We start from the raw sequence: 15,656 nt of genomic DNA, 5'->3' as shown, positions 1-15,656 counted from the left end.
AAGGTACAATTTAGTCATAACCAGCTGTTTGGTTCAAGCTGTAAACAATCATAGTCCAAGGACAAATGAATAATTGCATGGGTTATCTCCACTTTTGACCAGTCAGGAATTCTACCACTCTGGGTTGGGACATCAATTCAAGAAAATGTTTTTTAACCACCTGTGTGCATCATGAGAGACTGCCTGGTGTAGCGGGTAGAGAACAGAGCTTGGAGTTGGGAAGTCCTGCATCCAAGAAGCCTCTGACATATAACAAGTGACCCTCACCACATCAATTAACCTCACAATGCTTCAGACAATTCTCCAAGATTATAAATTATAGACAGTAAATTGAATGAGCAGAATCTTTCCATGCAAGTAGTTTCCTGTATGGATGCATGGAAGAGGGAGAAAGAATACCTGGCACTTTGTGAGGTGTTGAGAATACAAAAACAAGAATGAAACTATCTCTGCCCTTAAGATGCTTACATTCTACCTGAGAAATATAAAGTCTCTATTTTCCTAGCTGAGTTGAATCATGGAAGCAGTCAGATGCTACTTAGTCTATTTTCCTTTAAGAAAAGAGGATTCTGGGCCAGCTAGGTGGTGCAGTGGATAGAGCACCAGTCCTGAAGCCAGGAGGATCTGAGTTCAAATTTGGTCTCAGACACTTAACACTTCCTAGCAGTGTGACCCTGGGCAAGTCACTTAACCCCAATTGACTCAGTAAAACAAAACAAACAAACAAAAACCAACCAGGGGAATATATTACTTTTCATCTTGGAACTCCTTGAAGAAAGGACTAGATATACTCATATGTAAGCAATTCAGCCAAAGAGACATTACAGACAGGAAAATTTAGCAAACCAATAAATCTTGATATGCATAGTAAAATTTATACTTTTATATATCTGAGCTTTTTCTTGTTTATTCTTTGGAATATTAATGATGATGAATTTGTGAACTGAACTTGTTTTGTGTGTAAAGCTTTAGGATTTGGGCTTCAGAATGGGTCATCATAGGCCAAAGAACTTTGAATTTTTAAATAAGGGAGAGGAAATAGGCTACTCATGTGTTTCTTTGGTCCCCACATCATACTAAGCTACTTAGAGTCACTGGGCACATTGACCAAAACCCCTGTGGAGATTTTATAGGAGCACATGAACATGAGTCACATAAAATGAGAAGGTGTGAATGAATAGGATGCAATTTCTATTGATGGAAGGAGTATCCACATCGGTGAAATCACAAATTCACTAAAGTAATGAAGAGCATCCAGTTCATGGACTATTTAACTATATCTTAGCCAGTATTGCTTGCAAATTGCTCATTTGTCTTATCTTTTTGACTACTTTGGAACTTCCCTGAGGATAGGGGTTAATGTGCTACATTTCTTCTATGTCCTGTGTAGCATTTTGTAGATACTGAGTACATTGAAATAGATTGAGTTCTATTGATCGGGCTCATGTGGGCAGCAATTTGATTGATTCTTCCCATTTCTACTCAATCCCTGTGCAATAGACATCATTAAAATTGAGAATCAGTTCCAATATGGCTGTATCTATTTGCAGAGCCTCCCTGCTGATGGGCAAGGTAGATAAGAGAAAGAATAGAGATTTTAAAAAATCTTATGGGATTTCAGTCACCAAAACTAAATCTCTGCCCAACTGTGCCACTATTTCTCTTCTATAATACTACCTTACTGATTTTCAGAGTAATCTCAGTGATAGACTTAGAAATAGAATGCTGCAGCTTAGCCATAGAAGCGTCTTCCATTCCCTGTTAAGGATATGTGTCTGTGCACATTTATGTCTACTGTTATAACACCTGTTAACAGTTGTTCAAGTCATAGGGAATGGAATTGCCATACATCTCTGGTATAATATGTCTTAGCCTCGGGTCCTTGTTAGAAATGAAATTTGTGCGGTAGAGGTTCAGCAATAAAAATCCTAATGGTATACCCAGGGACAATATGTTTTTAAAAATAACTTTGATAGCAGTCACCTTGACCACACAAAGCCATTCAGATTTCTAAATTAAAAAATTTTGATGGACTTTTCTCCTCCTTCAACCATAGCCCCAACACTCTCCCCCAAAATTGATTTTCCAGATTGCCCAATCTTGATAGTATTGAAAACATTTACAAGCGTAATAATAGAATGCCATGCTTCCCTTTCTTTCTCTTTTTAATGTCTTTTGCAGACCAGAAGCCCAAAGCTTTCTCAAAGCCCTCAGCCGCCCAATTTGGGAGAACAGGCTGAGCATCTGTCAGAGGCATCTGCTGATTCTTTGGAAGCCATGTCAGAGGGAGAGTCACCAACTCCTTTTTCCAGGGGCAGCCGTACACGGGCAAGCCTTCCAGTGGTGAGGTCAACCAACCAGACAAAAGAGCGATCTCTGGGTAAGTGTCAGAAATGAGCTTGAATACCCTGGGTTGTTTTTTGCTTGTGTGTATTTTGCATTTTTTGAACAGTATTGCCTGCTTATTTAAGAGATCTTTGAAAAGACAAAGTTATTGAAAAGATTTAAATATCTATTCGTCTCAACATTAATCAAAAATTGATCCTGATTTGTTGAAAATGTAAGCTATTGACACACGTATTCTTTTCCCCAATTTAATCTCCATTTGTTCAAGTTAAACAGCAAAAGGCTGAAATTTCAAATCAAGGATGTATATCACATTCTTTTTTTTCTTCCTCGGTGTTATTTGCTGAATGTGGGTCATCCAGGATTCTGGGGGTTTCAGGTTTTGGTGCATTGTTTGCTCATATCCTTAGGACTGGACTGGACTAGTTACCCTGTCATTAGGATATGAAAATAATAGTAATAATCTATAATGATATATAAATCATTATATCCTGCAAACTGTTTTCTGTTCAACCCTGAGAAACAGAGAGAATAGTATTGCTTTCATTTGGAGATAAGGAAATTAAATCTCAGGAAGGTTTAATGAATTCAATACATTTATAGTTAGTAAGTATTCAAAGGTGAAGTTTGAACTCGGATCACTGCTGTCTCAAAATCCTGTACACTTAGCCTGGAGCATACCCATGTACCTATACACTGATGAAGGAGTAGTGTGAATTAGAATTTTCTTTCTTTCTCTTCGTTTTTTTCTTTCTTTTTCTCTCTTTCTTCTTGCCCAGAGTCACACAGCTATCAAGTATTAAGTATCTTAGGTCAGATTTGAACTCAGGACTCCTGTCTTCAGGACTTACTATCTACTATGCCAGTTAGCTGTCCCATGAACTAGAATTCTCTAAAGTGAATTACCATTCTCACTGCCTGTCTCTACTAATGTTCACAATCCATACTATAAACTAAATCCTTATCATGAAAACTGAGCCATCTTTTTTTGGAGTGGCCTATGACAGTAAAGTTATTGGTTAGATAGATGATGGACAAGTTAAACTTTTGGGCAAATTAGACTTTTGAATTTCCATATGATGTTTATTTATAATGAACCATGAGGAATACATTATTTTCAGCCCCTTCAAAAGATAGCCACTTAAGAAAAAGTTGAAACTGTTAATCCATTCTTTGCCTATGGATTTTCTCTTTCCTGGACCATAGGGTTTGCAAGTAGGATGCTTCTTTGCTTTGTTTTTCTACAGAATTAATATGCTTCATTTAGCATTACTTGAATTAATTGGATTGATTCTAATTATTCAGCTAATTTTTTCCTTCTTTCTTTCATCCTTTTTCTATTTCCCATTATTTTTATTTTGCTTTATTTTTCCTTTCTTTCCCTTTTCCTTCCTTCCTTCCTTTCTTTTATTTGTTTTTATTCTCAGTATTTTATTCATTCTTGCCTTTGATTTTTTTTCCTTTTGGTTTTTTCCTCCCCTTTCCCTCTTCCTCCATCCCCTTCCTGAATAGGGGATACAAGTATGATTCTTCTTTATCCTTTTTTTTCCTGTGTTCCAGAGGATCAATCTGCCTGCATAAGATTACTTGAGTAGAAATTATATTTTGCAGGGAGGTAGTATTTGAAGGGAGGGGATCTAAGAAAACATTTAAATAATCAAAAGAGATTGACCATTGTTGATGATAATAGAGAATGGGTCAGTATTCTAAAGTATTATAAATTCTTTGCTTAAAGGAGAAGTGATTTGATGATTATAGAAATGCATCTTGGTCCTGGACAATCTTAGCATATAAATTGGCTATAAATGCCATTCGATACTGAATGGTGTTGACTGTGCTAAAGAGCCTACATTATGTGATTATTTTATGATACCAATAATACTATATTCAATATTTGAGGGTCTGTCATTAAGTGTGTGGATACTCTCTAAACCAAAAAAAAAAATCACAACCTCTCCGTAACCTAATAGATGGCTTTTGAAAGTTGTTGTTGCTACAAAATATATCACTCTGAAGCTAACTAGTTTCATCACTAGTTGATGGTGAAGCTTCCTGTATTTCACTAGGTTGGTGATGTAATAACAGTCAGAGCATCATTAAATTCCTATCCAAAGGCTTTTTCCTCAATCAATCAACAAGCTTTTACTAAGCATCTACTATGTACTAGGGACCATAATAAGTACTAGGGATATAAAGACAAACACTGACCGAGTCCCTGCTTTCTAGGAGCTTGTACTATTTAGGGGAAACAACATATGTGCATAGAAGTAAATGTAATGTAGGAAAAATCGATGTAAGCAAAGTCAGTTGGAGGGACAGAGACAGAATTAGGAAGAATTAGGACGAGTCTTCTGTAATAGGTAACTCTTGAGGTAAGCTTTGAAGGAAGTCTAAGTATTCCAAGGAATGTAGGGGAGGAACGAGTGCCTTCTACCAACAGGAGAGGCTGAAAACAACATTCTGTATGAAGAATACCAATTAGATGAGTTTGGCTAGGACATAAAGCATAATAAGTCTGAAAGGAAGATAATAATATGATTGTGACTGCCCCAGAGAAGCTATATTTTATCCTGGGAGTAATAAAGTACTGTTGGAGTTTCTGAATGAGGAGAAGGATATGATTAGACCCTTAGGAATATCACTTTGGACATCTGTGCAGAGCACACAATAGAACACAATAGTATGGAAGATGATCAGAGGCAGAGAGATCAATTAAGAGGTTATTGCAGTTATCTAGATGAGAGGTGATAGCATTCAGATCTAGGGTAGCTGTTTGAATGGAGACTAGAAATCAGAATCAAGAGATATTGGGAGGTTAAGTCAATAAACTTGACTACAGAGAATAAGAAAGGGTGAAGAGGCAGGGATGGCACCTAAATTGGAATGATAGTGGCACTTGTAATTCAGAAAAGAGAAGTGAAAAAGACAGGTGTATTTCAAGTAAAAAACAGTGAGTTTGGTTTTGAACATGTTGGGTTTGAGATGCCTATGGGATATCTGGTTGGAAATGTTCAATAGGCCATCAGCAATATGAACCTGGAGCTCAGGAGAAAAAACTGAAGATTTATACACACACACACAAAAAAACATATATACATATGCATGCATACATATGTATATGCAAACATCTGCAGAAGATTTTAAATTATCTTTACATGTATTTAGAAAAATAAAATACCATTGAGGAAAAAAAAACCCTAGAGGGAAAAGAATATTCAGAGAATTCTTCAGAGAAGAATCATGTCTGGAAATATTCTATTGGACATGGCATTTAAGAGATCATGGTCAGCTTTGAAGAGAGCATTTCCAATTGAGTGTTAAGGTCAGGTGCCAGGCTGAAAAATAAGTGAAGAAAAAGGAAGTAGAGATTGTGAGAGTAAATTGCTTTTTCCAAGAGTTTGGCTAAAGGGAGGAATAATATAGGATAGTTTGAGGGGATGGTAGGATCATGTGAAGGTTTTTTTTTTTTTTGTTTAAAGATTGAAGAGACTTTTGCATAATTGTTTATGGATCAGGAATTGCTTAATGCATCAGGAAAAGAGTTAGGAGAAACTGAGGCTTAGAAAGAGAAGGGAAAATATTGTGAAACAATCTGCCAGAGTAGACATTATGGGATAGGATCAAGAATATAAGTAGAGGCCTTGGCAAAGAGAAAGTCTACCACTCTATCAAAGACTGGAGTAAGTGGGAAAATGGGGAATGGCATGAAGAGGATTAAGGAAAGGTCTTACATACAATGTGGCACTTGAACTCAGCTTTGAAGAAAGCTAAAGATACTATGAGACAGAGGTGAAGAAGAATAAGGGCATTCACAACATGGGAAATATCTAGTATACAGACCCGGAGGTGTTCTAAACAAGAAACAACAAACGGTTCAGTTAAAGTATATTATAAGTCTGGAAGATGACTTCAGGACAGTATCAAAGTTGGTATGGTATGTTGGGCAGAATCAGCTGGAGCTCCCACTCTAGTGGAATAACCTAACAGAATCTCCATACCAAGACAAGGCATCAACGGAAGACTTTGGTAAAGAAATTCCACTGTTTGACACTCACTCTTGATCAAGGTCAAAAATAACTTAGTAATATTGACTCTTTTAGGGAAGATTTCTTTTTCTAATCACAAACTGTTGCATGACTTGTTTGAAATTATTTTACATACTGATCACTTAATGAAGTTAATTTGCTAATTGTTGCAAATCACAACTATCTTTTTTTCTACCAGTTTAAAATATATTGTTGATCTATGCCTCTTTTCACACAATTTACAGTTTAAATTTAACTTCAATTTTTGAACACATTGTATTTATGCACATGATGCATATTATACACTGTATAATTGTGAACATTATTAAAAATAAATTTAACTTTTCTGAGTTTGATACCAATATTATAATAAGTATCTTATACTTTATGACACACTTAAGTTTTCAAAGTGCTTTTGTATCTTTCTCGTGATAACCTTATGAAACTAGTAAAATAGGCATCATATACCCATTTTTAAAGATTTGAGAGATGAAATAGCAAGGTACATAACCCAAGGTCACAAGAAGGAGAATTATAGAGGTGGAAAGAATTCCAGCAGCCATCTAGTTCTACCCTCACCTAAAAAATATATCCTCACTACAGTATACACAAGTAGCCCAGCCTATGCTGAAATATGTCAATTGAGAAAGGACCACTTTTCCCCAAGGCAGTCTTTTCCATTTGGAGGTAGCTCTGGTTATTACAGGATCCTTCCATGTCCTCATTTTCCCCTGGCATTTTCTACTCTTTACTCTCTGTTCTATCATTATTTCCACACTATTATTGTGTTCTGCTTTTTTGTTTTCTCTTTTCTTCTCTTCTTCTTGTTCTCTGTATCTGTCGTCCTGAACAGACTGGGGATTAAATCCTTTGATCCTGAGCCCTGACAGGCCCAATGCTCTTCTATGAGATCAGAGAACCCATTACTCAGCAACATATTCTAGACTGAAATCATTGATTGCTCTAGAAAGCAAGAGGGTATTAAGAAATGGCAGAGCAACAATTTTAAAAGATATCCTCTATAAAAGAAAGAAAGAAAGAAAGAAAGAAAGAAAGAAAGAAAGAAAGAAAGAAAGAAAGAAAGAAAGAAAGAAAGAAAGAAAGAAAGAAAGAAAGAAGGAAGAAGCAAGAAAGAAGGAAGGAGGGACAGGAAGAAGGAAGGAAGAAAAGGAAAGAAGGAAGGACAAAAGGAAAGAGGGAAGAAGGAAAAGAGTGAGAAAGGAAGGAAAGGAGAGAGGAAAGAAAGGAGGAAGGGAAAGAAAAAAGAAAGAAGAGAAGAAAGGAAGGGAAAAAAAGAAAATGAGAAAAAATATACCTTTCCTGTCACCATGTCTGTGGAACCTGAAATTTGTTTTATAGGAGACTCTGTGTCAGAGAATGGTGTTTTCTACCCTCTAAAGTCAGCTGGCAAAACAAGGTTGATTTTAGGAAAAAAGCCATAGGAAAGAGACTCCATGAGGAGATGGCAGATCTTACAAAAGCACTTGCTGAATCTGGTCAATTTTTCTCACCGGAATAGGTGAAATGTGAATAAGGGTTTGGCTCCACAATACCCACAGAAACCTGGGTATAAGACCCAAACCTTGCCAGATTCATCCGATATTTGTTTCTCCTTTAGTTGTCTGGAGTACTTTGTAACTCTGTGGATTTTACATATTCCTAAAAATTAGTTACAAAGATTCCTCCAGAGGCCGATCAGTTCCATTGGTTGTTTTCTTCTGTCAATAGAGTCTCTTCCTCTGGTGGCTCTCTGTGATCCTGCCTACTTTTCCATCAGAGTCACAGAAAGCCAATCCAAAATCTCACCTCTACAGACGTTTGCTTCAACTTGTTTGTAAGAGAATCTTTCTGACTACAGCTGTATTTAACATGCAGAGACTCTTGCTCAGTGGGAATAAGAGTGCTATCCAGAAAGCCTCCAGGGCACAGGAACAGCTCAATTTCAGTGTGGTTCAGTGACCCCTTTTTCCCCCCAAAATGTAGACATGATTTGATTGTGCATTAGAGACTACAGAAAAGAGTTTACAGAGATTTAACCACCTAGAAACCTACTGGTAGCTCAGTTTGGAAGTTCAAAATGCCTTTTGTAATCTGTGTGGTATAATTTGATCCTTAGCCAAAGAATCTTAATGATGCACCCACCTAAACTGGCACCCCAGTGGAGAATGACAGACACCAATCGTTCCACTTGATATGCAGGGATAATGGTCCAATAATGAAGTGGAGAAGGGAGAAGCTGAGGACGCTATTGCCATTTACTTGCTAAGTTTGTCTCTCTGACACTTCTAGCTAAGAGCTTGAACTGGGACTGAGGATAGGAAGGAGGTAACCAGGAGAATGCTTGGAATGTTATAGCACGGGGAGGGGCAATTCCCCTTCTTTTCTGGAGACCCTTAAAACTTATCATAATTTATACCCAGACACCAAATCCAGATTCCTCATGCTGGAAAGAGAATTTAGTTTCCATGGCAAAATGGAAAAAACGGCTAACATTACTATAGAACTTTGAAGAATACAATGGGATTTATTTTCATTATCTTATTTAGTTTTTGCAACAACTCTGTGTGGTAAGTATTCTATTCCATTTTACAGAGGCTCAAAAAATTCAAATAATTTACAGCAGCAAGATCCTGACTCAAAATTCACGCCTTTTGCCATCACATCAAGCTATCTCTTTGACATCAACAATATTACTATTAATTATCAAATACCCAGAACTTAATAGTGTCTTTTTTACAAAGTAGATTTGATTTAATTTGATTTGATTTTTTTCAGTGAACAAGTATGTATTCTTCCTTATTCTCACCCCTCCTCACTCCCCACACAAATACATATGCCAACTTAAGGAAGGAAAAGCAAAACCTTCCCACCATTAAGCAAGCAAAACAAATTTCCATATTAAATATATCCAAAAATTTATGTCTCATGCTTTATGTTAGCCCATCATCTCTTTAGAGGGTAGCTAACATTCTTCATCTTTGATATTCTAGAATCTTGGTTGGCCATTGACTTGATTTAAAGTATTTAAGTCTTTTGGAATTTTTCATTTTTACAATGTTATAGCGTAATTTAATTTCCTATTCCAGCTCACTTTGCACTGTACAGTTTATTTATAAGCGTTTTCAGGTTTTTCTTAAAAGCTTTCCTTCATCATTTCTTGTGTCACAATTTGTTACTGTTAAGTATTGCTAAGTCCAACTCTCCGAAATGCCATTTGACTTTTTTTTTTTAACAAAACTTTGCCAATTTCCTTCTCTAGCTCATTTTACAGATGAGAAACTGAGGCAAAAAGTTAAGTGACTTGCCCAGGATCACACAGAGCTATTAAATACCTGAAACCTGATTTGAATTTAAGGAACATGAGTCTTCTATGTTTCAGGCCCATCATTCTATACACTGTGCCACTTTCTACCTTCTTTCATCTTTTTCTTCCCAATGACCATAAAAATTGCTTTATTATAAGTCCGCAAATCTGTAAATCAAGAGCTGTACCATTTCCCCCGTTAAATTCAGCATTTGTAATTTTCCTTTTTTGATCAAATTTGTCTGTTTGATAAGTATGAATAAGAGCTTTGATGTACATTTCTCTAATTATCAGTGATTATTAACATGTTTTCATTTATCTATAGAAAGCTTGGATTATATATGGCTGTAGCCAGCTTAGATTCAGAATAGGTACTTAAATGAGTGAATGAATGAACAAATGAGGATTTATTAAGTCCTTATTATGTGACAAACTCTTGGAATACAAACAGATTCCTTAGAATGGTGATGGCTCTCAAGGAGCTCTTTCTAACTCTAGTGCCTATGTGTTTAGTGATAGATTAAAAGGCCTAAAAGTCCTAATGGTGCTGCAGCAGGTTAAATGGCAAAGTCAAGGGGTCCTCAGGGTTCACCAGGAAGTCTCACTGACAGTATCTAGGAAACTGGAGAGCAAAGCTGATGAGACCTTGAGGACCTCAGGATGCCATGATAGGACAGATAGCAAAGTTCTATCTTCTAGGCTTATAGTTGGTGTTCCTACTGATGTAAGCAACTATTACTGCTCTGCATATGATGAATTCTTGTTCAATTGACTTGAAAATGAATGTCATACTAAGCCACCAAGAGTCTTGGAGTTTTATAAGTATGGAAAGCAAGGGAAAGGATGCATGGAAAGGAAGTGTTATGCTAAATTTTAGTGATCCACTATCTCCTAAGTCATGTAAATTAATGTTGATAATAATAGCTAGCATTTACATGGTGCTTTAAAAATTGCAGTGTTTTACAAATAAATCTTCACAAAAACTCTTAAGTGCTGTTATTTCCATTTTAAAGATGAGTAAATTGAGGCAGGCAGGAACCAAGTAACTTGCCCAGAATCACTCTGCTAATTAAGTATCTAAGGGAAATCAAATCTTCTTGACTAAGGGGCCTGTATTCTCTCCGCTGCATGTCCTAGTTGACATGTCTTAAACATTTCTGGGTCTTTTTTCCATCATCTAAGTTAAATTTTCCTTGATATGATTTATACCAATTCTTTCTCACTTCATCTTCAGGATTATTTAGGAACACAGTGAAAAGGAAATTAGAAACATTTTATTTCTAATAAAATTTAAGTTTATGATCTCAGTGAAAAAATGGTCTCCCAAAACTATATTATAAAGCAGCAGTCATCGAAACTGTTAAGAAATAGAGTAGTGAGAAATAGAGGAATAGGTTAGGTTCACAGGACAAAATAGTCAATGACTATAGTGATTTAGTGTTTGACAAACCTAAACGTCCCAGCTTTTGGGTAGGAACTCACTATTCAACAAAAACTGTTGGGAAAATTGGAAATTAGTATGGCAGAAACTAGGCATTGACCCATACCTAACACTGTAACAAGATAAGGTTGAAGTGGGTTCACGATTTAGATATAAAGAGTGATATTATAAGCAAATTAGAAGAACAAAAGATAGTTTACCTGTCAGATCTGTGGGGAAGGAATAAATTTGTGGCCAAAGAAGAACTCAAGTTCATTACTGAACACAAAGTAGATAATTTTGATGATATTAAGTTAAAAAGTTTTTGTACAAACAAAATTAATGCAGACAAGATTAGAAAAGAAAGCAAAAACTGGGGAAATCTTTTTACATTCAAAGGTTCTGATAAAGACCTCATTCCTAAAATATATAATTGACTCAAATTTATAAGAATTCTAGCCATTCTCCAATTGATAAATGGTCAAAGGATATGAACAGACAATTTTCAGATTAAGAAATTGAAACCATTTCTAATCATATGAAAAGGTGCTCTATATCACTATTGATCAGAGAAATGCAAATTTAGACAACTGTGAAGTACCACTACACACCTGTCAGATTGGCTAGGATTACAGGAAAAGATAATGACAAGTGCTGGAGAGGATATATAGGAAAACTGGGACACTAATGCATTGTTGGTGGAGTTGTGAACAGATCCAACCATTCTGGAGAGCAATTTGAAGCTATATCCAAAGGGCTATCAAACTGTGCACACCCTTTGATCCAGCAGTGTTACTATTGGGCATATATCCCAAAGAGATCACAAAGCAGGGAAAGAGACCCACGTGTGCCAAAATGATTGTGGCAAGCTTTTTTGTAGTGGCTAGAAACTGGAAAATGAATGGATGCCCATCAATTGGAAAATGGTTGAGTAAATTGTGGCATATGAATGTTATGGAATATTATTGTTCTGTAAGAAATGACCAGCAGGATGAATACAGAGAGGCTTGGAGAGACTTTCATGAACTGATGCTGAGTGAAATGAGCAAAACCAGATCATTCATTATACATGGCAACAACAAGACTATATGATGATTAATTTTGATAGACATGGCTCTTTTCAACAATGAGATGATTCTAGTCAGTTCCAATGATCTGGTGATGCATAGAGCCATCTACACCCAGAGAGAGGACTGTGGGAACTGAATGTGGACCACCCCATAGCATTTTCACCCTTATTGTTGTGATTTTCTTGCATTTTATTTTCTTTCCATATTTTTTCCTTTTTGATCTGATTTTTCTTGTGCAGCAAGATAATTGTATAAATATTAGGCATATATTGGATTTAACAATTTTTTTTTTTTACTTTTTAAATATATATTGGATTACTTGCCATCTAGGGGAGGGGCTGGGAGGAAGGGCATAAAAGGTTTTGCAAGGGTCAATGTTAAAAAATATCCATGCATATGCTTTGAAAATTAAAATATTTAATAAAAAGAATAATGATATTCTCATTACATTGGCACTCAGAGAGAGAGAGAGAGAGAGAGAGAAAATGATCTCCCAATACTAAGTTTAGAACCTTAGTGATATAGTTAACAAGAGAGTCTGTCCAGAATGTGGTAACTGGTATGGGAGAGCATCCAGATGTTCAGCATTTAACCTTTGAGAGAACCATACCTATAAAATTTTACCACCATCATTTTGATCCCTCAGAACTCTGAATATGAACCCATATGAAAATGATATCAGCATCTTTCCTGCTCCTCCCAGCCTATTTTGTTGAAAGTTTTCTGATTGAAAACTTTCAAATTAGCAAATTTTAGACTGAAGTAAGGCTTTGAATAAGGCACATATGAATGATCTGATAAGTCAAAGGATCTGAATGCTCTTTTCTGTGAGGAACTGATTCCCGGTTACCTCCAGAAAGAAAGGACATAAAAAACGGGCTAAATAGCATAGATGGGATGCTTTTGCTATCATCCTAGAAGGCATGACATTTGATCTGTATGAAGCTAGCTGTAACCAGTAATATTGACAAGGAATCTCAGCTTTTCTCTCTGAAGCTACCCGGGGTCAGCTTATAGCAGAACTGGCTATGGCATCTGGTCTGGTACTTCTGAACTGGCCTTAGTACTAGGGAGTGGACTATTAACTGGGAAGAGAAAGAAGTACCTCTAGGGGGCAGAGTAGGATAGTTCTTGGTTATCTGATTCACTTGGGTAGCTATTTACTGTACTCCAAGATGCTGGAGGGCCAAATGCTCAACATACCTCCCAGATACTGGACAGTAGTGATGACAGGCCAAAAGTGACAGCTGTGTTCTTGATAATACCTGCTGAATTCTTTTTGCTCCACAGTATAATTGATAGAACTAATAACTTAGAGTCACACAGAAACTTGAGTTCAAACCCCATCTTTAATACTTAACAATTTTGTGATCATAAACAAAACCCTTTCTCTTTATTACTTTAGCTTTCTCATTTGTAAAAACTGAGATTCTCTTGAGTGGCTTCAGTCATGTCTGATCCTTTGTGACCTCATTGGGGGTTTTCTTGGCAAAGATACTAGAATGGTTTGGCATTTCCCTCTCTAGTTCATTTTATATGGGAGGAACTGAGGCAGATATATGACTTACACATGTAGTAGTGTCCAAGACTACATTGGAACTCAACAAGATGAATCTTTCTGAGTTCAAACCCACTCCAGCCATCTAGCTATCTCCCCCCTCAAAAAAAAAAAAACAAAAACAAAAAACCTCAAGGTAGTAATCATCCTAATAATGAGGTAGGTATTCTTCGTAAAGAAAAATGAAATATCTACGTAGATGATGACCTGGAGGAGGGGCGGGTAGTTGGAAAGGGTAAAAAGCAGACAATAGGATCTATTGACTATTCTAGTCACCTGAAATGATCTTTCCCCTATAGGGCCTGGAGTAGAGAGAATTATACCAAGCAGGTGTAGTTGGTCAATGCCCTTTCGTTAGGTTTTTGGTGGTTATAACCAATGATAGATGGTATCACAAAGAAAGGGTTCTTTGAGAAAGGACCTGATTGGGAATTCCCCTCATACCAGGGCTATGGCACCACATGGTCAGGAAATTAATGTTATCTTAAAACAGCCTCTTTATAAGTCTCATCATTTAGTATCCTACGATTGTTGACTTTATTATTGCCATCATCACAGTGACCACTTCTGTAACACTAAATAAAGGCTACAAAGCACTTTTAACAGGCAATACCTCATTAGTTCCTCATAATAATTGTCTGCTTCTTACCCTTTCCAGCTACCCACCCCTTTTCCATGTCTTTATCTACATAGATATTTCATATTTCTTTAAGAATATGATTTGATCCAGAGATCAAAATAATGAAAAAAGTACAGGGAAAAAAGGGAACCTAGAAGACCCCAAGGCTTGAGTATGTCTTTCTGGGATGCTTCTGATCTGCCTTCATGGCATTCCCCCTATAATTCCCTCTTCTACCTATGCCTTATGCACAGTGGATTACAGGTCATCCTTTTGGAACGTGAAATGAGATTTTTTTTTGTACTGCAGATGGAGTTGCAGAGTTAAATAACTAAAGTGGGGGGCTTAGATTTTTTCAGCACCATTTCAGAAAAAATATATAATCTTCCTTTGGAGAAGCGTGAAATATCCCCTTCCCTCTCAAGCACAACCTTGATGCCAAATTTTAATGCCTGGAATGGTGGGGTAGCACAGAGGCCAAAATTGGCTCCCTTACCCCACCAACTGCTATGCTCAGGCTTTCCTAAGGCAACCAGGAAGGAAAGGGAGAGAGGGAGAAAAGGAGCCCCCAATCCCCTATAGTGGCAGAAGGCCAATTCTACAATGGCAGTCCACTTACTCCAACGGAAACCTTTCAGTATCATGTATAGTGAAGCCGTTATAATCCAGTGAGATCTCACCAACTTGGCTCCTGTGCAGAGTGCCTTGGCTAAGGCAAAGGAAGGAGACATCAAGAAAAAAATTGTCTTAGTTTCTTACAAAGGGAAAGAATTCTGTTTATCATTTAAAAAAAATTTTATTTAAAAAATTTATTTGCTCCAGGTACCCTCCTATAAACCTGTTGACTGCAACTGGTTACCTTTGGGAAAGTATGATTCATTGCACACTTATAAATCTATCATTTAAAGGTCTGTTGCCAAGTTAATTAGTTCTAAAAATAATTCTCCCTTAAAATCTAATTTTTTATGTTCATCTGATTTTTGCCAAGGTTCCCACCTATTCCTTGGCATGGTCCTGTTTAAACTAATATGTGCAGGGGTGGAAATAAAAATGTCAAACTCAGCACCTGACCTTGGAGTCCACACCCAGAAGGAATGTTTCCTTTGCCTCCTCATTCTGGCAGAGGATGCAAGAGACTGGGAGCTGACACCAGAGTCCAGCCTTGGCCAAATTCTTGGTGGAAAAAACAGTCACATTGGGGCCTCAGAAAGGTAAAAAGTTCGGTAAGGTGATAGTGCAGAATGTCTTTCCAGGCTGCAGGGAGATAAAGGTCACCTTTAGTCCATCTTCCTTACTCGATTCCCCACCAGTTAG

The 15,656-nt window shown here is 36.9% G+C and overlaps 1 protein-coding gene across 9 annotated transcripts in view; it reads left to right on the top strand.

Annotated features, from left to right (window-relative positions):
- KIAA1217 (KIAA1217 ortholog) overlaps positions 1–15,656 on the top strand; it is a 563,370-nt gene that overhangs the window by 374,477 nt on the left and 173,237 nt on the right. For all 9 annotated transcript variants that reach the window (XM_031937971.1, XM_031937975.1, XM_031937969.1 and 6 more), the window contains one exon: positions 2,182–2,380. In XM_031937971.1, coding sequence (XP_031793831.1) covers positions 2,182–2,380 — 199 coding nt within the window. The remainder of the gene's footprint in view (positions 1–2,181; positions 2,381–15,656) is intronic.

This window comes from Sarcophilus harrisii, chromosome 5, assembly GCF_902635505.1.
Source record: "Sarcophilus harrisii chromosome 5, mSarHar1.11, whole genome shotgun sequence".
Classification (NCBI taxonomy): Eukaryota; Metazoa; Chordata; class Mammalia; order Dasyuromorphia; family Dasyuridae; genus Sarcophilus; species Sarcophilus harrisii.
This window is presented reverse-complemented; position numbering and strand designations above follow the sequence as displayed.